Source organism: Ammodytes marinus (assembly GCF_949987685.1).
Source record: "Ammodytes marinus genome assembly, chromosome: 22".
Lineage (NCBI taxonomy): Eukaryota > Metazoa > Chordata > Actinopteri > Uranoscopiformes > Ammodytidae > Ammodytes > Ammodytes marinus.
The window spans coordinates 6,868,765-6,893,911 of NC_137226.1; the positions used below are offsets into that span (position 1 = coordinate 6,868,765).

Consider the following 25,147-nt stretch of genomic DNA (forward strand, 5'->3'; position numbering starts at 1 on the left):
CAAGGTGATTGCCATAAGTAAAACCCATGACCTTTTCAACGGGAACACATATGTAGGGGTGGTGAAAAAAAACTAACGTCAAAATCACGATTCCTATTTCCTGCCATTTTAATTTGCCAAAACCGCTAGAAAATGTATTTTGCTGCAGCCGGTAATGTTGACTTTAAATCATGTGTGTTAGAAGCTTAACATTAAAATAGACATGAAAGGAAGATATGTCATACTTTAGATTTGCTTTCATGCCATAATTTGAACACAGCGGACTGGAGTAGATCCTGAAATCCTCTTTTTAAACTGAATCCAGACATCGATTTTGAATTGGGAATCATTTTGAATCAAATCGCGGCCCCAGGAATCGGAATCTGAAATCGAATCGTAGGATTCTAAAAGATTCACAGCCCTACACACGTGTGTTTGGTATTAAATCTCAGCCGGGTTGCCTTGCCTTGAAACACATTAAACAAAAAAGGCCTAAGATTGAAGGCTAAATAGTAAAAATTCAGTTTTTCTACCAGTCGACCCTGCTGCAGCCACTCTGCCAGCCCCTCTGCGGTGGAATCAGGGATCTGACAGCGCAGGTTGTCCCTCTCATCGTTGTCCATGAGCTCCAGGGCTCCACGCAGGTCCTCCAGCAGGTGCAGCACCCTGAGGCCCCCCATGAAGGGAGAGGTGGGAGACTGGCAGTCAAACAGACCGTTGGAGTAGTCCATGGCCTTGGAGCCTACAGGAGAGGGATGGTTCAAATGGGTTTTATTAGTTGTTATGTGTGTGTGTAATGCTTTGGCAATACTGTTTTCTACAATAGTCATGCAAATAAAGATGTTTGAATTGAATTGAAAGGAAGAGTTAGGGGACTACAGATGGAAATTTACTTGAGGCTAAATCTGGTACAATACATTTATTTGAATGTATTTTGTACATGGTCCAAAAACATGTTGTAAAAAAAAAAAAAGGAAAAAAAAGGATGCACAGAAACACAATTCATAATCCCAAATTGTGAAATTACAATTGCTGGTTGGAGTAGCCCATGGCCTTGGAGCCTGGAGTAGAGGAATGCTTCAAATGGGTTATTAGTTGTTATATGTGTAATGCTTTGGCAATACTGTCTTCTATAAAGAAAATCAGACCAATAAAGCTTGTTTTGAATTGAAATGAACTCAAAGCCAAATCTGTTACAAAACATCTCTTCGGATTGTTTGAGTTGAATGTATTTTGTACATGGTCCAAATAAATAAATAAATAAAGATGTAGGATGACGCACACAAACACAAATCATATTTCAAAGTTGTGAAATTACAATTTCTCACTGGGTTTGTGGGCTACGAGAAAAAAAAACTGACTGATTTAGGGCCAAAGCTGATGTGTAGAGGGGTGTGAAGGGAACAGGATGATTACACACAGCTGTAAATTTTATTTTTTTAATGGAACTGCATGTTTACCTTTTTTTTTTTCAGAAGTTGCAAATTGTGTCTGTCGCCACATGCTTCTTTGTCTGGCGTGGGTGGGTGCCATTAAACAAACCCATTTTAAACTGGTCATGAACCTACTCATCATGACCAGTTATATTTATATAGCTACACACACAAACACACACACACACACACACACACACCGCAAGAACACTGGGCAAGAGAATGTTTTAGGTAACTTCATGTGACACAGAATAAGCTAATAATGACAATTTAATATTCTCTTGTTTTTGTGGAAACCATATTTTCAGGAAGAAAATGCACCAGTGTGTTGACTGATCTGAAGTGCATGATGCTCCTATATTGTGCTGCGGCAGCCTACTCCATCTGTCAGCTGTCTTAAATGTCAACCATAATGAAGATGTCCAATGGCAGCCAAAGAGGTTGAATAAATAACTATCCAAAACAACCATGGCTTCTTCCCCACAGTAGCGACTCGCGAGGGAGAGTGGGGCTGTGGTTTCTGCGGATACAGTGGGGACTGGGGGGGGGGATGTCATGTGACCAGCCTGCCCCACTCCCATTGGAAAGGTCAGCGCTATAATTACACACATCAGCGGAAAAGTAGGGACTCTGAAAACTGAAGCCTGCTCTGCTGCTGCTCCTCTTCCTCCTCTGCAGTGGCGCAGCTAGAACGTGCACAAGAGTGTAGCGGAAAAAAAAAGTTCCCAAGCAGCAGTATTCCAAACTCACCGAGCGTGGAATAATCATTAGTTTTGCGTCACAATGGAAACTTTTATGTCATTTCTCATGGTGGAGGAATGCTAAGTGAGTGAAGGCAGAAAGGGCAAGGGGTCTAGCTAGCAGCACAAATCCAGCATTATTCCAATATTTTTTTATGTGTATTTAGGAGGATTAGATTAAAAGTGAAGGTAGTAGTGGAGGGAGAAAGACACATTGTACTGCAGTCCACCGGATGTAGTATAGTCCCCTGCTTGCAATTCAATAGTTTCCAGATGTGGATAGAGGAGCCCATAGCATGCCATGCCCACTTAGAAAAAAAAAAAAAAAAAAGGGGGGGGGGGTGGGGGGGTTTTGAAAGAAAGTGCTTTTGCCAAGGCTGGAAGACCAAGTGTACAAATGTGTTACCTGCTATGATCCCATCCATTTGCTCTAAGGCTGCTGCCAACATGTCGCTGGCGTCGGACATCATCTTCTGCTCAATGAATCTGGAAGACGAAAGAAAAGGACCCAGACAAAGTTAAGGACATTTAAATCATAAATTCAGACATTGCACAGACAGGGGAAGTTCCCTAAAGCTTACAGTAGCCAGCAAGATGAGAAAAATAGGCAGGTATATCAGTAGAAGTGATTTATTTTATTTTTCTACAAGTTCATAAACAAACCTCAAATAAATGTTTATGGAAGTAAAGCAACTTTAAACAGATGAGGAAAAAAGAACCTCGAAAAAGGTCTCAATCCACCGATAGGTTGAAGTATTGTCAATTTAAAAAAAAGAGCATTTAAATTGAATTGTGATAAACTACCACATGACAAAATCCATCTGCTAAAGAAGATTGTGTAATAGGATCAAAAGCTCCACAAAACCCACTAAAATGACCGTGTGGTGAGTTTGTTTACTGGGACTGACAATCTCAATTAAATTAAACAAAACCAAAAGACCACAACAGCTCATGAAAGTCAAATACAGTAACCTCTTCAGTATTGCACAAGAAGAAATCCAGAAGTTCTGAGATGTTCATATTTAAAAAATAGCAGTCGACGCATTAGCAATAAGCTGGATGTTCAGCTGACAGGAACCCTTAAGAAAATCAGGTCATTTTCACACATTCAAAGTGTGGCAAGAAGAAAAGAGCAAATTGGTCATGCAATGTGTAAGAGTAATTAATAAATGATGGATTGGATTTCTATAGCGCTTTTCAAGGCACTCAAAGACGCTTTACAGGGTTCCAATTAAAATGCACAGCATGAAGCCAGATAAAAACCTCTCATTAAGAATTCTTACCAACTTGGGACTTTAGGTTCTTTCAACACAAAACATCTGTAAGTTATCTCTATAATAAAGATGTCCCAGGGTTCATCATCTGTGTATTAATTTTTCAACAGATAATCCATTGTTTCGTCAATACAATGACAAAAAAGGAGAACAAATTTGATATAAAATGTACTGAAAAAGAAGCCAAAAAAACTTTTTATTTTTTCGACTGATCATATAGCATTGCTTTGCTCATGTACAAGTATCCGTTTCATAAAAAACAAAGGCTTCATGCATGTCTTCGAATTTCCATTTTGAAAAAAATCATAACAGTGTTATCACTAATTCGGTTAGGGACGCTCTCATTCTTTCCCTTTTCAAATGACAGCTGCATCAAATTAACCCTGCGGTCCGTGCCACCAAACACTGGCTGCCCTGAGAAACAAAAAACACAAAGTGATCTCAGAGACTTATTACCAAACCAGCCTTATTTCCTGTATTTGGGGGCGGTCAGTCATGGGTTGCTCCTGGGCAGGCACTGCAGCCCCCCTATCTGGAATAATGCTACTATTCTCCCAAGGGTCTCCGGCCCTCGTAGAGTTGGTATGCTCAGCATCCCAAACTTCCATAACAAAGTTTGACAGTATCCCCGTGACAGCATTGCAAACACTTATCACATACCTCTGCTCTGACTTGCATTGACCATTTATCACTTCAAGCAAAATGCGATTGGAAAGCAGTTGAGAATGAGATAGCATACTGTATGTGGAGAGAGCGGCGTATACGACCAGAACTAACATGCTTAACAGTGGCTCTACTTGTTCAGAAGTCTCATGGTAGGGGGGCTAGGGGCTGTAAGGGTTTACTTCATTTCCTCCTTGTATGGAGTCACACACCCAGCACTGCAGGGTGAAACGTGGGCGTTATGAGCATAATTAAAGCAATGAGTTGGGGGCTGGGGTCTGTTGCTGTTTAACACAAGGGGCCTTAAGTGTTCCGTTGGCCAATTTAAAACAACATGCTCCACTGAAAAAGTGGAGTCATTTTCTTCCAAATAATTATACACACTGCTTTTTATTTGCGCTACTCCATAAACATTGTATTAAATAGGTGGAGTCATTAATTTTGTCAAAGGCACTTCTTGTAAAGATCTGTGAATATCTCCTCGAAATCTGCTACCTGTCCATACTGTGTGTTAATACACAGCCTAGACTCTGTAAGAAGGTATGTAAACAAAGGGTATGTTAACAAGTTGACCCACCATAGCTAGCAACATACCCGCTTACAGAGCCTAGGCTGTAAATTAACACAAAAACATTTATTTCAGTGCACGTAGAGTATGGACAGGTAGCGCATCGTGGAGATACTCACTGATTTTGACAATAAGTGATTTTGACAACAAGTATTCTCCAGAATTGCTGACTCCACGTTTCGAATTGATTATGAAAAGAATGGCAGTGATGTAAATGCACACATGAAACCATGTCATTTAAAGCAAAAATAAATGGAATTTAGGTCAATACACTTCAAATGCAAGGAAAACAACTTGGATTCCAAAATCAAATAATCCGTTTTCTAATTGAATTTTATAGTTCTCATGGGCTAGTCAGGGTGGAATAGCGCCACAGACACACATCTTACCGCTAATGTACTTTCCTCTGCGGCTTTACAGAGTTTAATGGAAAACCATCACTCACTCTCACCAGGCTAGGAGCTTTATTTGGTCAGCTGCTTGTTTCAACCCCATGGGACAAATTGTAGATTTTTAACCCTTGTCCAGGTGCTTTTTTTGTTGAGAATCCAAATACTTTCACTCTCTGTGTGAATGTAGGAAAACTAAAAGACATGAAAAGAAAGATACAGTACTATGTGCTGCTATCTTATGCCTTCTCAAATATCTCTAAAGTTTTCTGGTCATGATGAAACACATGACACGAATGTGGTAATTGAATTTCACGAGAAATGCCATCCAACAGAAAACAGAACATCTTATCAGTCCTCGTGTAATTTGGAATGTTTCTCTGATAAATAATCACGCTTGGAATCACAAGTGCTCTTGTACTTGTCATGCAGCAGAGAACGACATTGAAACTCAACACGTAAACTAATCTCACACTCATAAGAACCAGACCCTTTAAAAAATGCCAGGCTGAGATACTGTATTTTCCACTGTCTTTTCGCATCAGAGATGAGCAGGTCCTCCATAATGAATTCTCTGACCAAAACCTTGAGAGAATAACCCACGGATAAAGGGTCCATCTCTCCAGCCATGTGAACAAGTATCTGTGCCCTGTAATGATGATTGATAACATGTTGGTGTAGGAGTGAGCACACATTCCTTAGCAGGTTAGCCCTCCTGAAAACCAGACACTAAACGCCTGGTACTGACATCTCCGTCTGTCGACCTCTGTGACCCCCCCTTTCCTCCCTCTACCCTTCAGACAAAACCATGAGCACTTTATTCAGTGGAAAACTAAGATATAAAGCTAGTGGTATTTATATATTAATTAATGTTGATTAATCCCGACTGATGATGATTTGAATCATCGACTTTTAAGGAGCAGCCCTATTTTCCATCACAAAAAGTGGCCCCAATGTTATGCACTTTTTACTCCCGTTTGAGTAAAGTTTGTTAAAAACTGCAAAGCTTCACAACGGTTATACACATTTCAAGGTTGTTTTTCAACTCCCGACTGAAATATGCTATTGGGATTTAACATTGCAGAAAAAGCCTTGACTTCTGACTACTACAATAAAGCGTTCCATTAGTTAACCTTAGCCCACTGTGCAGACTCAGTCAGCAGTCGAGTAGAATTTGTTGAGATAACACAAGCCAGAAATACAAATTGCGCGAGAGCTTCTTCAAATTGACTCCTTTGTCCAAAGTTATACTGCAATCATTGCATGGTCTCAAAAGCAATATATGTGAGGCCTCTTGCTCTGATCGGCTCTAAATGTATCAGACAGGCAGCAATAATATTTCCAAGTCTATTTTATAGAAAAGCAAACTAGACTTTTCTAATGCTGAAAGGTGGTTTTAACGTTAACCAGATGGAGAGAAAGAGATATGAGAGGGGGGGGGGGAGGGACAATGCATTTGAAAAGAAAATAGGCTGGGATTACTTGACCCTACGCTGCTGAGTGGTTGGGGTCTACTCTACACACAAACACACTCCTCTGCTGGTGCACTCAAACACTGGTGCTCCAATATCCTACTTCCAGCTGTGGTACAGATGTGTATTTCAGAATTGAACTGAGTAGTAACAGAAGCAGCGTTAGTTGTTGTGGTACAGTCTGACGAGTAGAAGTAGCAGCAGACAGGATTTTAATACTGGTCATTGTATGTTGGAAGAATTTTGGATAAAAATAAAAATAATCAAAAACGATTAATCAAATTATTTTCGTGAAACTCTTTGAGGCTTTACATCAAAGAACCTATCAATCATAAGAAGTCTATAATAGGGGAGAACGGGGTAATTTGTCACATGGGTTGGATGTCACATTCGTTATATCTCGCCACAAGAGCGCGCTAGCTCTGAAATGTTGATATAAAAAAGGTCCAGAATTGGGATCAGAGGTCACATACATAGACTTCCTCAGAGGAAGACAGCTGCATTTCAGGTGAGAGGATGTTTTGTGTTTTTCATGTCAAATTCAAAATATTTTGCTTCTCAGTATTTTTCTTCTAGGCTTTTACACAATGGGTTTATAACAAAACACTTGTTACCCATACAAAGTGTGAAGGGTAAACTATAGTTTAGATTGTGGTTAGCAAGCTAATTAGTTGTCAGATGGTTGTTGGCCTTGATGCTAGCAAGAAATTCAAGTTGGGGTTGGTCGTCAAATTTTTTGGGGGGTTGGTTGTCACATGTTATCTCAAGGCTGCAGACAGAAAAGGAACCCAATAACGAAAGAAATTGTCAAGCTGTATCCTCACTGACACCCCAGAGAAGGAAAGAATAGAGCAGGAAAAGGCAGCTAGCAAGCAAAAGAAAAAAGGGCAACAAAATCAAAACAACCCAGTGCATCCCAAACTAGACCAGCTGCCAAGGCTACAGAACGTTATGTAGGCCTATTTGTCAACTTGACAATGCAATTAAACATTCAAATTTGGTTCTGCCTCCTTGCCTTCTTTTTAAGATTTTTCCCATTAAGATAACATTGTGATAAACAACCCCATAGTGTGTGACAACCGACCCCTTGATGGGGTTGGTTGTCACAATGTGTCAGAGTGTCTTTGATGGTAAATTACTTCTTCATTACAATAAGTTGGAAAAAAAGAGAGACACACATTTCTAGCCAACACCTTAAGCTTCAATTTAATGTAGGAATGGCTATTGACAGATGTTTTGGTGATGAGCAATTCTCACTAGAGTAAAAAGTGTGCTTACTTACCCCGTTCTCCCCTACTACCTTTTCCACTGGTATTTATTTTCCCCAACTCTGTATCCAATAGTTTTAAATTAAATAACCTTTAAAAGTTAACAAAAAATGTGTCCAAAAAAGCTCAATACTAGATCCCTTTCTATTTAGAAATATAGGATTTGTTTTCCAACTTCTCATTGTAAAGTTGATTACTATCTTGTATGCCATCAGTACCACTTTCAAACCATTAAGTCTGCAAAATAATGTTTTTTTCATTATTGATTCATTTGCTGATATGTACTATATCTTCATTAGATTTGCAGCTAACCATTTATTTTCATTGCCAAGTGAATTTTAGAAAAAGACATAAGTGAAAGAAATCTCCAAAGGAACCAAGCACATGTCTTCAAATATCTTGTTTGTTTTCCGTGTAACAGTCCAAAAACCTAAAATATTTAGCTTCACATCAAATAGGACAACGAAAAGCAAGACATTTCCATATTTGGAGAAGCTAGAAGTAAAGATTAATCGACCAATTTGCTTGAAAAATGACTCGCACTGCAAATGTGTTTACACAGTTCTTGGTCATAGACTAATAATTCAGATAAAACCGATTGAAGTGCAGCATTACAGTAGTTCTTAAAAAAAGGAAAAGTGGAGTAGTGGGAATTGATAGCACTTGAAATCCAACCACCAGTCATACACCCTTGCCTTTGTTTACACGTCGCCCCTGAGAGGTGGTCCAATGGACTTTTAGTCCGGGCTGCTGTGAGGTCACACTTTGACAAGAAACGACACTCCAGACTTTAAACTACTGCTTCAAACTGCACAAACAACTCTTTGTCTCTCAGTGGACTCACATGATAGCAGCGCCACTCCACACACTGATCCCAAGCTGTTGCAGTTTTTTTTCCATGTGGCCCCGACTACATTGGAGGGGAAAAATAATAAAAGGGGACTGTGGAAAGTGGTAGGAGGAACTGAGTAATAGCCCAGAGCAAGCCAAGAATACTGACTTTCATTGCTTTTGTTATCAGGGTACTAGCACAGAAGCAAGCAGCAGCCCTCAACAAAGTCTTCTTAAAGGTCATCATTTTACTCAGAAGTAAAGTAAAATGACTGCAACTGTCAAATGAGTCCTACAACGCTGGTGCGACCCCCGGCACCGACAGGACAGGAGGGTGCTAGTTGTAAGCCTAGCAGCTGGATGGTGGCTGGTTAGATATTACATCTAGGGTGCCCACATCTATTGTCTAGTCTACCAGTGTCTTTGAGCAAGACACTTAACCCCAAACTGCTCGAGGGGCGCTGTACTATGGCTGACCCTGCGAGATGATGACCCCCTCTGGAGAATTTCATGTGTGTGGTGTGTTAAGAGATGTGGGAGGAGATAAGCAGAGAGAGAAATTTCAATAACCCTGTGTGAGTGTGTGGGAATCTGCTTGTGTTAATTGACAGTAAAATAACTTAACACTTAACAATTAATGAAACCATACACAGGCCTGTGACATTGTCATGCCCACACTCAGGAAGACCTTCACTCAGTCCTGTCAGGAAGCGTTTCCTGGCACATTTTGGAGAAATATCTTCCTCTTCGTCAGAAAATGCCATGTCCCAAGCATTCCCAGCACTAACAGCAATAACAATCCCTAAAAGCCACGTCCACAGCTCACACATAAAACCGGTGGGCTTTTGATTACAATCTTGTGTTTCAAAGTAAGATTTTTAATTTAATTTCAGAAGCAAGTAAACATCCCAATATATCATGTGACTTGACACCTCCCTTCTTTCAAAATAAAACACCACAAGAAGAGTACAGTACCAAGAATGCAAGGAATGCAAGTGTCAAGAAGAAGAAAAAAAGGTGGCTCCTCAATCGTTGACACGTGGACTCAAGACTTCAGAGATAAAAATCTTAAAATGTGTGGGGTCTGTGCCAAGTCAATCTTGCCGCAGGCCAAGTTTGCTGCTAACATAAACCAGGGCCAATTAGTTGACTAGGTGGAATAGGTATTCTCTTTAACTAACTTAGCAACAAACAATTGAGTTGCCTGAGGAAACAATACAATTCATATCTAATTGGGTCTTATTGAGGCATGAGAAAATGTGTTTTATTATGGTTGTTCTCCAACCGTGACGTGATATCTGGCCTTGCAAGCAAGTGTGCAGGAGCATGGATTTTCCGTGCAGCCAACCGTTAGCCCTGAGAGAGTGTGGCGGACAGGATACAAATATGGTTATTGTCGGAGGAGGAAGTTAAATCCTTTGTTATGCTTTCAGTTCTTTCCCTGGAAGGCAAGACATCCTCAGACCCACGTAAGCACAGTGGAAGTCGTGCCGGCAGGTCATGCTGAGCCCCCCCCCCCCATCCCCTGGAGAGTAGGGGGGTGTAGATGTTTACCCAAAACAAAGGATGCACAAGTCTGGGACTAATAATGAAGGAATGTTGACACTACTGGAGCAGAAGCAACTTTTAACCTGCTGCTTTACAAAGTTGGCTGTTATATTGCCTTTGTTTGTGGTTGCCAAAGTCAGTCTTGACTGGTGGTGGTTTACAGCAGTGATTCATGATTTTGCTTGTATAATGGTGGAGTCAGTGATTCTGGAGAATGCGTGTTGTCAAAATAAAAAAAATCACTGATTTTGACAACAAACGTTCTCCAGAATCCCTGAATCCATCTTTAATTAGCATGTAATGTATTAAATTCTGCATACAAAGATAGCCAAATTCGACTCTGAAATAAACCATAATGTCTTGAAATGTACCAAAGCTGTTGAAGTACTGGGTCACTGACTCTATTAGCACTTTTTTTTTTCACTGTTCCTTCTCTATTGAAAACATTGATTAAAAAAATAGCCTTAATTAGGAATAAAATCAGCAAAAAAATATATATATATACAAATATATTTTTCCTGATATCATAGCACTAAAATTAAAATATAATAAAGTTAATAAAATTATACATTGGACAACAATAGCAACACTCAAATTTAAATCACCACAAATAGGCCTACAAATCAATAACATATCCTAATGAAAATAAAGGAGCATAACTCACGTAGCCTACTGTTAGTCGCCTACATTAGCTAACACAGACATTAGGCTATATTTAGCGACGTTTCGTCCAATTAAAAAGAGAATGATAGAAAGAAAATGCAGCTTGTTGTGCTAATTAAAAGAGGCAGTCCTGCAAAACTTGGTTAAACAAACTGTCAAAACTTACTCTTGTTTCGAAAAGTTCATTTAAACTTCGATAACTTACAGTTTTCGACAGATAAACGTAGAAAATGTATCCAGCAGTCTCCAGAGACAGTTTGTCCAAAGGCTTTTCACTGCAGCTTCATGGTTGGCGTTCACCTTCCCATTGATTTCCTCCAGTGAAGTTTTATCCCAAACCAAAGATCCGTTTGTTTGAAGCGGCGTCAAACTCTACGCATAGCAGGAAAAAGTTACGCCTTCACAATAAAAGCGCAACATCCGTTCATTGTTAGAATTAATCACAGACCCACCCAACAGCTGTGGTGATATGTATCTACAAAGCCATAATAAACAGGAATAAGTTAAAGTTGCATTATCCACTAGCCTGGAATAGAATACATCAAGTTTTAAAAACACATTTAAGGGTGAAAAAACAGTGAAGACTAGCGGTCATCAGACGTCGTACTAAGTAAAATCCATAAATTCATTGTTGTTTAAGTGACCAATGTTTTTGTTCATTATTTATGTAGCCTCATCATCAATTGAGTTAATCATGGTTTTACAATTTTGGATTAAAATACGCATTATTTTGAAAGTCCGTACAGGAAACAATATTTGTTTATTCCATTGGCTTTACACTGCGCATGCGTTTAAATACAGTCCCCCGGGATAGGAAAAACGCTAAACTATTGGAAAGTGGGATTGTTCAACTACACTGTATGTTTTTTTGTCGAGATTAGAACGCGAGAAATCAACAGGTAAAGCTGAGGTGCAGTACGTTACAGTGTAAAAAAAGAAGAAAGGTATTATTTTTTTAAGAATCAAAGGGATGCTATAGTATTTCAAAGACCGAAAATCAAATACACCTTGAAAATTACGAGGGGACATGAACGCCTGTATATTCGTTAATCGTACCTAAAGCAGATTTCTAGCAACAAATAGTTTTTTTTTCTGTGCATTTTCAAGTTTTTCTGACACCATGTGCTAAATATGCTATTCGAATGCAGCAATATAAAAATAAAAAAGCTTCAGAGCAAGTCTGACAGTACTAAGAAATTACCAAAACAAAGGAGACGTGGAAGACATCTCATCATCCGAGATGTCTTTTAATTTTTAATTCAAGTGCTCTTCTGCTTCTTCTCTTCCATTATCTACATTAGTAGTTTATGATTCTAATCTAGACCATACATTTTCTCAGTGTTGGAATGTAACTAAGTAAAAGTACAAATTGGTGGTAGGCTTCTTGTTCTTTACTTGAGTAGGCATTTTTTTTGTAATGCCACCACCTTCCCCTCCACTACTATAACACCACTTTTTTCATAAGGTTATATTCCCTGTTTTACTTTAATACATTTATTTCAAGGCTGCAGTCAAAAACATTTTTTTACAGATCCAGATTTTCATTCAAAACACATCATTTTGCAATACTAAGCTCCACTTCACTCAGCCTCAACATTGAATGCTGCCTTTAATAAAAACACGTCAACCCATCAGTCACAGTCTGCATATTGATACTTTCACTTGATTGAAGGGATCTAAACACATCTTCTGTCACTGGTATAAGCCTGAAGAATCTGTAATAAAGCCCTCCACTGGGACCCGCTTTTCAGCGTCAATCTTCAAGTTTAAATCAAGATTTATTGTGATCCCATCCATATAAACACTGAAGCATGGCATGTCCTATTTTTAGATTGTTCTGTACTCTCTCATCTGTTTTCTGTGTTCGTTTTGTCTCTTGCCTGTGCTGCTATAACTCTTAATGTCTCTCCTCTGTGTCAACTTAGTCTTATCTTGTCTTATTGATGTCCTCATTGCAACACAGACAAACAAAACAGAATATAAATTACAGTAAATACACTGAAAATAAGACACTTTATAGGCTTCATTCTTTGACACTGACCAGATTGACTGTAAAATAAAATATGTATAATAAGTAAACTCATATTGGCTGATGCATTGTTCGTAGCGTAAACATGAAAATAACAAAACAAGTGGTGCGATAAGTAAGGGGCCATTCACTAAAGACTTAGCTGAGCTACAATGAAGTGGCCAGGGCTTGTGTGTGTGTGTGTGTGTGTGTGTGTGTGTGTGTGTGTGTGTGTGTGTGTGTGTGTGTGTGTGTTTGTGTGTGTGTGTGTGTGTGTGTGTGTGTGTGTGTGTGTGTGTGTGTGTGTGTGTGTGTGTGTGTGTGTGTGGGCGGCAGTACATTGACAGCAAACCACATTACATTACACTGAGTGAAAGATTAAGAGGCCCTATGCTTAGCAGAGAAGGTCATATTCATTTCCAGTCCAGTTCAAAGTAAACACCTGTTGTTTATGAAAAATTACACACCATATGACTCCGGGTAAATATTGTCTCGCCTCCTGTCTGCAACACCTTGAAGTTGATATGGGCGAAACTTACATAGACAGTTCAACCAGCAGGTGGAGTAAGAGGCGTGTTCTCGGGATCTATGGAGGACACACACACACACACACACACACACACACAAACACACACACACATTCTCGGAAAGGGACCTGTGGAGCGCTCACACTCACACACACAAACACACACACACTTATATACACACACACACACACACACCTATATACACACACACACACACACACACATAGGGAACACAGCAGGTTGCCCTTATGAAGGATAACAAGTGCATGTACTGAAGACATGATGTAACAGGTGGCTACTGGAGCGGAATAACTGCAGGAAATTAATGGCCAAGGCTGCAGTCTGGAGAAACAGACATCGAAAATGATGGTGTTTGATTTAATGACAGCACTGACTCGCTGAGAGATAGATAGATAATGGTATAGCAGCGTATGTGTTTTTAATGTGACCAAGTCTATATTGGTTTTTAATTTTTTTGGGGTTGAGGGATATATAAGAAAGTAGAATCAAAAACAAGGCATGATCCAAAACTCAATATAAGCAGTGCATCAGATAAGTCTCAAAAACAAAACAAGAAAGCAATCAAAAGTTAAATGAACATAAAACAAAATTAAGTACAGAACTACAGATGAAATAAAGTATACACCTTCAGTTCTGAATAATCAAATATATAATTTACCCTATTTAATAGCAATAATAATAGTTCCAGTAAAAATATGGTGCAGCCTGATGTAACAAGACTAAACACATGCTTCCATAACCAAAAGTTGTTCTAAAAAAAAATCTTTAAAGTGTGGTGCCGACTCTTCTCTCTGTTTTCTGACATCCTCTGCAAAACTTTTCAAGTGTTTGCACTCCTTTATTGAAGTAATATTAGGTCCTTGGCTTCATTTATAGATCAAAATAGTGCGTAGAGACAGAGTTTGAACAAAAGAGCATGTCACATTGTGTGGATGAAAGATGATTCATAGGATTAGTCAAGTAGGCCTGGTTGAAGGCTTAGGAAAATTGTTTTCTTCAATTCACCTGATTATATCTTAACTCACACTACCCACCAATGCGAGTCAACTTTAGTGTATGAGTGCCTTCATTTTCCCAAATCTGATATCTTTACACCTTACTGTGTGGACCTTATCTAGTGTCCCTGTGTTCTACTGTGACTTAAACTAATGCGACCGTGGCTCAGGTGGTTAAGCGGGTCGGCCAACGATCCAAGGGTTGGCGGTTCGATCCCCGCCCGGCCACCTGTGTCATGGTTGTTGTGTCCTTGGGCAAGACACTTCACCCACTTTGCCTTGTGTGAATGTGTATGATTGCTGTATGTTTGAGGTGGTGGTCGGAGGGGCCGTTGGCGCTGAATGGCAGCCACGCTTCCGTCAGTCTGCCCCTGGGCAGCTGTGGCTACTATAGTAGTTTACCACCACCGGTATGACTGTGTGTGAACGAATTGAACCAGGAACCCTGTAAAGCGTCTTTGAGTGCCTAGGCAATAAAGCGCTATATAAAACCTATCAATTATTATTAAATTATTATTATTATTAGAATTTTATTTTGGAAATTTGATGGAAATTATGGATTTAATGTTGAGTGTATGCAACTGGCTGAATCCAAAAATCCGCTTTTTTAGGATTTTTCCCCCCTCCCCCGATTATGTAGACCTCAAAGGAAATTTATTTGTACATATCACATCTATGTGGTTGTGATAGACAGTTGAAGACTTCTCAGATATTTTGAATCGCCGGCCACATTTGGGTCTAGTGTTGTCATGCTCATTTGCCGCTTGAGAAACAACTGAGCCAATAAGATCTTTGCGGGCAAAATTAAGAGACAGGTTTCCAACATCCCATGCAAAAATTATTTAAAAAAAAGTCGAGAGGAAAATCCCCAAGAAAACAGTGAGAATGACACAACTGTAAAAAGAAAAAAACTCCCTAAGTGACATTCATTGCTACCTTTACCAGAGAGGCTGTGTTTACTCAAAATGGCTTCAGTGGGATAAGGATAGGCCTACACCACTTGAATCACAATACACTTTATTTGTCAGGTACATTGACACTGGAATTTTCAGTGTTCCCAGTAGCTCTCAATGTACACCAATAACACAGCTCCAAAGGAAAAAGGTCACCTAATCCTTCGGTTTTCCTAAAGAATTTCGAAATGACCAAACTTGGAGATTCACACTTTCCTTTAGGACATAATATATTCCTTGTAAATGTCATGCAAACACAAAGTGTATTTCCCCCTATAGCCACCTTGAGGCCTCTCTTGGGGCAAACAGAGTACTCTGTTGGCATAACAATATGCTAAATGGTCTCACAAATAACTCTCATTAGACATATTGCTTCCGTCTGAGGGGGAAGCTGCGTCCCTGTGCAATTAGTCATTTGTTTACAACTTTCTTCAGTCTTTTATGATTTTCAAGCATAGCACTCATAATTGCAAAATTATGCAAAACTTAAGTTTTCTCCTCTTTGGCCAGCTGTCATTGAGTGTTTTAGGTTGCTTTTTCTTGAGAAAATAGAATATCCCAAAGGCTTAGTTTTTTATCATAGCCTATACTGCACGGTGATTTCAGTGGCCATGGCAACCTACTACCTCTATTGCTTGGAAGTAGCTAAAACCCCGCAAACCATTTCATTTAATTTTGAGGGGTGAGCGAGCCAGAGGCGACTCGACTCCGACCAACATAGGACTGAATGGATGTCAAGTTGTTCTGGTTGGAAGCTGCAAGCGTGGGGCTCCGGGCCGAGGTCAAGATCTCCTGATGGTGCACATTACTGGAGATGGGAACAATCGGGTTACACAAGCATCCAACAGCGCACTCACCTGTCACTCCTTAACACTAGAACCTAGGTTTTTCAATTGCCCATAACTAGCCTATACTTTTATAAAATATTGAAGCCCCCCACTCTTTGACTTTTCCTAAAATTGTGTCGTGATGCTCTCCCTATGGTTAAATAAAGTCACAATGAATCTGGATTAAAAAAACAGGCATTTATAGCTACCTAGAACCGCAATTTGACCCGCACAGGAAAATTAAATATTTTCGAGAAAGTTGCTAGGCAAAGGCATTGTTTGGGGTCCGCGATCTGACAACTATACGGGCAGTCATTCATAAACACTTACAATAAATTAGAGATGAAGATAAATACCTAACAACATTAGAGTTACTAAGTGAAATGAGTGATGGAGTCTGATAGCGAGAGATCAGAACTGAGTGCTGTGTTCCACACACCGCCGGATAGAGAGCGTCGGAGGGATCCTCCGCCTCAAAACATAAATGTGTGAAAAAATGTAAGAGTAATCAATTAGTGCCTACCAAAAAATAAGTTTTCCATGTTACTGTTTATTGTATTTAGGATTTTAGGTCATTTGGACGCTGTTTTGGCCGTCTGTTTTCATTCATATAGGCCCTATTGGCGACATTATATCTAGGCCTACTTTCAGTTTCATTACTGAGTCGCTACGAAACGTGATCAGTGTTCTTAAAGATAGGCTACTTTGATTATAAAACAAGAGGTCCAAAACACAGATGATGATTAAACAAACTAATTTATGACTTTATATCACACTAGAAATGCACGGGTCAATTTGACACGCGTGGCGGTTATGTGTATAAATAGAACGCTGGCGGTTCTAGTGTTAAAAAAGCTGTATTTAGCCCTCATCGAGAGTAGTTTAGCTGTGTGGTTGTTTTTCTTTTGGACAAACTTAAAGCACCCTGTAAACCCAAATCCACTAAATACTTCTAAATATATTATTTGGGGAGTTGGTTGCATGATATACTGTAGTAGCCTAAGCATCTGGAAATAGTTGAGCATATCTATTTAATGAAATCAAAGATTGTCATTTGAGTTCGATAAACTTTTCAGAAATTTCGGCTTGGCTCTGGTTCAGGCTATGCTCTGGTTCTTATGACACAGTATATTTTGCACCAATCTCAACAATTCTCTGCCCGAACGTTCTAGGTAAACAATGACTGTTGCCATGGACATGCCTACGCCCCAACAGTCTCACAAACGGTCTTGACAGTAAAAAAGCTTTTTTTTTTAATTAAGTTTTATAAAATTAATGAACATTTATTTTCAATCCAACCAAACTTTGATATCATATATTGATTTTTTTACTATTTTAGACCAGGTTTCTGGAGGCTTTAATAAAAAACATTTACAACATGCAATGAAAAACATACCGAAAACAATCAATAGTTTATTATAGCCTACTGTTGGGTAAATGTCAAGCACTCACACACAAACGCACAATATCCAGAGAACAACAAGGTAAGGGTTTTTTCTAAGGACAGCCAGAAAGGGGCAAATCTGTATGTGACCCTTCGCCTTGCTGCTATTGTCGGCAGGAGTAGAGAAAAGTCTTATAAAGACAAAAGTTCAATGGATGCCAAAGTCTGAATGCAGGAGGACATGTGCTGTAAATCCAGTTTTTACCCCTTTTTGTAATTGCCTCTTATTCAACTTTGCTGGCAGATCTTAACGCAGCTCTCTCGCCTATCCTTTTATGTGACACCTTACATATTATTTCTACTGCACAAGCTGTCTCCATCTCCCTGGAGAAACATTTTGGAAAGAAATAACAATTTACCATGTCAAACCTCGTTGCAGACTACAAGCAGTTTAGAGACACTTTACCTCCTACCAAGCTATTAACTCCGGTAATTCAAGTTACATAAGATGAATTTAAATGCCCAATCAGCAATTTTACTTCTTATGCAACCCATGTTAGTACATGTAGTGTAGAGGTGTTGGTTGGAGGTGTGGCAGAAATGAACAAGCAAGGGTTGAGGTCTTGGCTAAGAGATGCTGTGCTAAATGCTAACCTCATGGCAAAATGCTCAAAATTACAATGTAAAAGGAAGAGTTTTGGTAAATACAGTGCGTTTATTCTCTTTTTTCACTGAGAGTTACCAACACTATCCTGGGGAGACCAGCCTGATCTCGCCCGAGCTTCACATTGATTTCTCTCCGGCCGATCAGACTGGCATTTCTCCAAACTACATGGGACAGCCCCTGATTCATGGTTCATGAAGTCGTCAATCTAGCTTCCAGTCAGACAGGGGCCCTCCCCACTTTCTGTCCATTAGTGGAATGCAGCCCCTGATTGGTTCTCGTAGTTGTTAACGTCAGCCTGATTGGATGGATAATGACAAGATTGATTTAATGATGAAATAATAAAAGGAAAATACAGATTCTGTGCTCAAGTGAAAATAGTTTTTTTTAGCCTGAAGAGAATCAGAAATGTTAAGTGACCATTCGAAAGGTGTAGGGCAGTTGAAGTGAGATTAGATTCAAACTCTCCCCTATCTAGTCGAGCCGGCAGGATTTGCCGAGATCAATATTGAAAGGATGACTGATCCCTTCATTAGGGAAGAGACGCTGCGACGGTTTTATTTTATCTTTCAGATCCCTGTTGATAAGGGGCAGTGAGATCAGATTCCTTTGTTATAATTTTATTTCTTATGTAACAGAGCTTAAAGGGTGATGGTTAATGAGAGGAGAGCTCAGATGGTAGGGTCCCCAAGGGTCCTCATTCCCCTCCTCAAAGAGAGGTTAAAAATCCATGGAATGATGTTTTCCAGCTTTGTGAAGTGCCAAGTTCATGACCTAGCTGCAAAAGCCTCATCGCTGCTGCTCACTTGTTTTACCCATCTGCAAAGAATTGTGTCTCGCAGTTATCCATTATCCTTCTCCAAACTCTCGATAATCTAAAAATGCAGAGATTTTTTTTTAATGTCTTTTGAGTTTTTCATTGAACTTCATTTGAACAGGGACAATGTATAAAAATAAATACTTGTTTAAGGCAAGGAGAGATGTATTGTACCAGGATTTTTAGCAAATTGCTATTTCCCAGCTGTAGTCCCTGGGTAGGTAAGTAGAATAATACAATTGTAAAAAAAAAAAAAAAAAAAAAAAAAAAAAAAAAGATAAAATTATACATAAATAGATTTAAACATTATGGTATAAATACATTGGATACAACATTCAAAAGATTAAGAAAAGCACTACGATGGCTATTGTATCTTTTTGTTTATATTTGCACATGGAGAATTCATCCAGCGCGCCCTTACATGTTGTCTGATTTACACAGATATCCAAGTCATATTTACATTGCTAATCTTATGTGACAACTGATTTACCATACTGTGACAAGACACTAGTGACCCTCACCATCACTGACTGCAGGCATTGAGCTTTCCATTTCTATTCCTATTCGGCTGAAAACAGACATTCAGCTCTGCATGTCCCTCCTGCCTCTTGAATGCAAGTTGTACTAGCAGAAAAAGGAACACAACCACAAATAGCTTTGTCCAACATCCCATAATTATCCCCCGATTTGTCATGAAGCTAATAATAAAGCTGCTGCCCCCGCGGACAGCCGGTTGAAATGTTCAGCTCAGATGTGGACAACTGAAAAGGTGGAGCAGTAAATTAATTTCTCTCAACGTTGGCTCAACGGCAATTCAAATGGAGAAGAATTTACAAGAAAGGGATAGACAACAACAACTTGTGGTATGCACTTTGAGTCCTATCAAAACTATACTCCCCAGAAAGTCCCTGTATGAAATGTTAACCCTGATATACCTAGATCCAAAGACAATTTGTTCAGATGGTTTCCATTGAACTAAGGTCTTTTGGAAAGTTGTTCAACATGTGCTCTCCCTGTTTTGATGGACGTTGTTCTGACCAGAGCATGCAGCGGTTATCTTCAGGGTTATTTTCTCAGACAAAAGCTCCTCCACAGCAACAGAAGCCATCAGAAAACTCATTTCACAGTCTGAACTTTTTAATCCTTCAGATAAGTAAACTAATCTTCACCTTGTGAAATTGACAGAGAGTACTAGAAGAGTAGTACATTTATTTCGAATGAATTGTGACAATGGCTCTCGTAGAGATCAAAATAAGCATATCACTTATACTACAAATTCCCTGGCTGCCAATGATTGATAATACAAATCTTGATAAAAGGTGCAAATGTGCAAAAAATTAAATATAGAATCTGTACATAAGAAAGATTCTAAATAGAAGTCTTACATGCAAAACTTCAACTTAATTTAAATCATGTAGCCTAATGCAAGTGACTACAGGTGTATGTTGGGGGATGCATTAGTACGTGCTCAGTTTTTTTTTCTACTATCTAACTTTCTATTTTTTACCGTTATTGCTTTTCACTAAGTGTTCATATCCAGAGCGCAGCATCAAGTTGACTTGTTTGTTTGCAGGCAGATGACATTTACCATCCACCAATCCCTGTCCTCCATCCTCCTATCCCCATCATGGGAACTATGTACCGGCCTTAATGTCGTTAAGGCTCCACAGCCACTCAATTTCCTTTCCTTCAGTCACAAAGCCATGATTCATTTCACCGCTACAGTTTGTCCTTTCTCTACCTTTGGTTCACACAAACCAACATTATACAACATTTTGCAGAGAACACATTAAAACGCACGATAAAGAACGATATAGTTGTGTTTTCTCTCTTTTTTCTTTATGGTCCGTTATCACCATCTGTGTATAGGTGGAATAGAGTGAATCCATTGGTGTGTGTGTGTGTGTGTGTGCGCTCATTAGTAACCAGAAGAGACTCGAGGATAATGTAATCGCTGCATGATTGACAGTTTCTGGGCTACACATTCAACTCTGACCAAGAATGTATCATCATCTTGTGGTTCAGTCATCCATAGATTATTTGTATTTTTAATTAGAGTGACTCAGATGTATTGTGAGCAATCTTATCTGTTGTTTAGCATTTGGGCCAAGTTTTTTCTTTTTGGCTACAGTGTTTGTTATCTCGGCAATGAAAAAAAAAAGAAAAACCTTTTGAAATGCCTTTTTATCTTCAAACAGAATTAGGAGACCTGCCGACAAAAGCGTGACTTCTGTGTTGGGATTTCAAATCATTTAGATATTGGAACCGCAACTTTTTATGATTCAATTTGAGATAAATAAGATGTCAGAGCTACATGCTTTTCTAAATTATTGACTAATGATTGTTTTTTTTTCTATAGCAAGCGAGTCGCTGGATCAAAGAGTCGTGTCTGCAGGTATCTTATTATTTCGGTGTGATGAGGATGTGAGACTAATTAGGAATATTTTGAGCAAACAACAACGCAATGTTTTTTAAATTTATTTAGCCATGAGTCATTTACAGGTTCTAAACACCTACACATATGCTCTAATATGTGTGCTCAACCCTAATAATGCACCCGTACTATTGTAGTGAAAATGGCAAAAGAAAGACACAAACAGTATGTCAGCATTTACTGTATGAATTTTACTTTGCTTTTGCAGCATTTACATTTTGACATCTAAAAATAATGACTGATAATAATGATTTTTTTGCCATTTAATTCACAATTCTATTTTTAAAAAAATTCACAAGTTAGTGGGTTTGGCCTAAAACATTTTTCAAATGTTGTTATAACCTGGTTAAAGGTGCTACGAGGAACTTTTAAATATTTCTGAAACAGTCTTTGATGATCATTAATGACATGTAACGTCAAAGTAGACCATCAGTGCAGAGAATGCTATTTTTATATATAGTTTTTCATAATGCCTTTGTCACCAAGGAACAACAGCTGACGTAGTAAAAACACTACCGCTTTTGTCCAAAGGGGGTGCAAGAATTAACACAAACTGAAAGTTCCTTGGAGCACCTTTAAGATCACGGAGGCCTAGTTAAGGGGCTTAATATATCCAATTATTTAACAGGTCTAACTGTTTAACTTTTTTTGTATTTGAGAAGAAATAGCAGATTTCTCAGCCGTGAATGAAAGAAGAAAGTTTAAAATAAACGACTCCTTGTAGGCGCATATTAGCTTTTCATATCTGCGGGTAAATTAGTTGATTATTACCCAATGGAGACATAATAGCAAAGTGTGTGTAGATATATGAACACATACAAGGCTCAAACAACAGCTGGTCGCACTGACCCCCTGCTTGTGAATGTGACCATGGAGGAACTAAACAATACTTTCTAGATGAAGTCATAATGTCTGAATTTCCCGTCTTTGTACCTCAGTGTGTATTTAGCTGCAAAGTATCCCAGCATAACGAGTGTCATGAGCCAGTGTTTTAGAGTGTTCTGCAATAGCTCATGGTAGCAATTAATTATATAAAATGTACTTTAACTAGTATTGAATGAGATTAGGCCTTTTGGTAAACGCCACGAGAGATATAAACATGTTTTAAATACATTCACTTTGCTTCGTGAGACAGCAAATGAGTGTGCTTCAAGGTTTTCCATTTTTATTAAAAATATTATTATTTAAAAAGAAAATGTAATCCAGTGAAAGAAAAGTAAAAAAAAAGGTAAAATAAATAAACAAATAAAATACATCAAGTAACAAAAACTTTTATGTTGTAATTTCAGGCAAGTAGTGGTTCAATGGGCACATTAATCCTTTTAGCTCAAGTGGTGAAATTACAATGTGCTATATTATTAATCAGGCAGAGAATTGGGTACTCGAGTCATTATCATTATGTAAAGAGGTGATTTTTTATTTTTTTTACCACAGTGCGGCTATTTAATTAGGAACAAATTCACTGGGCAATCAAAAAATTAAAAACAATAAAACCTCAGCTCATTTGCTGTTTTTTAATTATTTATTTTTACCTTTTTAAAAGCAATAACTGAAGTGAGGCTCTTTATTACTATATTATTAATAGAATAGATACTATATAATTTTTTTAACCTTTCTGGTCGTTTTATTTATGTCAAACAACAGACTTCATTGTGTTGTCCGTATATAAACACACACACACACACACACACACACACACACACACACACACACACACACACACACACACACACACATTCCCACAGAATGCCGTCGGGGGAAACCATCTTAGACGCCTTTCAGCCTGTGTGGATAAATTAGCCTTGCCCTGGAGACAGGGCCGTTTGAGCTTATCTTCAACCTCTTCCAAATTGAGGTGGGAGCTTGCGGCGAACAGAGGTATAAAAAGAGATGTAGCCTTATACGACAGGGGCATTAATCTCAGCATCCAGCAAACTTTTCTAACCCCAATCCCCCTTGGCCCTATAAAAGATATAATGTCATTCTCTGAGTCCTATCAGCACCTCAATGCGACCCTTTCGACAGTGACTTCATTAGTGGCTTTAGTGCCCGCCTGTGTCTAGGGTTGAGAATGGGAACAGATTATCCCTAATTACTATATGACACTTAACCAGGCCCCTTTTAAGTGGAGGCTCAGGTGTCAAGAGGCCTTAATCTGAAGATGTTCAGACAGTGTGTTCTGATCACTGTTGCTGTTATTAAATGTGCACTATGCAGTAAACGCTGCCATACTGAGAAATACAGAGTGAGATGTGTGGAGCTGATAGGCTTAATCAACTTTACGTAAATGTAACCGACATTCATTTATATTAAAAAGCTACGCACTATAGTTTTAGATGATGCAATTTCAATCTCATTTAAAAGTCGATGGATAGGTGAAGAGTACCAGCTTCAAATGATAACAGCACATTTAAAAACACATACTGCAAGACTAGACACTTATACCTGCGGGCTACAGAAGAATCACTAAAGAAAGTTGATGCACTTACACCGTGTCCACGCTTATGTAAACAGTGGAAAATGCTAATGAATTGAACTGAAGGCTGGTATAAATTCCTGTTGAATACACAGGTCATTGGGTGAGTCATTTCAAGAGTGTATGTGGCAGTTTTTGTTTTGCCCATGCTTTGCATGGATGGACTATAAATATATACCCATTCAGTTACCTAATAGATTCCTGGCAGAGGCGCCCACAAAACACTGTGTAGGGATACACAGGTCAAGAGTATGAGTCACCAGGGGGAGTGTAGGAGCACCAGCCGCTCATTCATGGGAAAACAAACTCAAATGTGATACTGACATCACACCTGTGCTAGTAGTGCTCTGAGCACACGCAAATATATTGACTGGGGGAGACTGAGAGGGGTGTTAAAATCAATACTTTGCCACAGTGTATATGAAGTTGTCAGAGAGCTTTGAACATAGATAGCATGTCTATAGAGGCAACTGTTGCAGGGATTTGATCCGATATTGAAATTCAGTCTCAATTCCGAAACGGTGCATGGCCTTGAATTAAACTGTACAAACCCCTACAAACCTTTTAAACTATTATATGTATATATATATATGTTATATATGTATGTTGTGTAGCACATTTTGTACACGAAGGCAACTCAAAGTGCTTTCTGAAAGATGAGTCAGTGGAAGAGATCTGACGCCTGTATCTGTCCTCGTGTGTACCCTGCTGCTGGCATGTGTTTTCCCTGTACGCCTCGGCCCACCTGTTTCAATTTAGGACATTGGACTTCTTGTCTCCGGTTATGAATCGGCGCGCTGCTGGACGGATGAGCCATACCTGTGACGGAATGAGCGCCCTCTGATAAACGGCCGCATTTAGATTCAAGCTCACATCCTCTGCTGTGTCCATGAGCCTCTCAAGTGATTCATTTTGACTCCTCCTCCACCTCTGCTTACACCGTGTAAATCAGCGGCTGGAGTGATTGGCCTGGCACTCTTACAACCCCCTCTTTACTCCAAACCGGCCCTGCGTTCCAAATCGCAAGCTTTTTTTTTACAGTTTTTTTTTCTATATATTACAGCTGATCATCAAAAGTATGTAGTTGGAATGCAGTATGCTACGATTGGGAACTACTTTTACTTTATTTCATTATAAAATTGATCCTTGAACTTGCCCCTTTCAATATATCTGTCTCATTGCTGGTTGTTTTCACTTGGATGCTCCGTCGATG

At 39.1% G+C, this 25,147-nt stretch overlaps 1 protein-coding gene across 1 annotated transcript in view; it reads right to left on the minus strand.

The window, feature by feature from the left end:
• LOC307268615 (liprin-beta-1-like) overlaps positions 1-11,159 on the minus strand; it is a 32,173-nt gene extending 21,014 nt beyond the window's left edge. The window contains exons 1-3 of the mRNA XM_080051320.1: positions 11,034-11,159; positions 2,559-2,638; positions 513-721 (exon numbers count right to left, since the gene is read on the minus strand). Of these exons, the coding sequence (XP_079907446.1) occupies positions 513-721; positions 2,559-2,622 (273 nt within the window). The 5' untranslated portion in view covers positions 2,623-2,638; positions 11,034-11,159. The remainder of the gene's footprint in view (positions 1-512; positions 722-2,558; positions 2,639-11,033) is intronic.
• Positions 11,160-25,147: the final 13,988 nt, after the last annotated feature.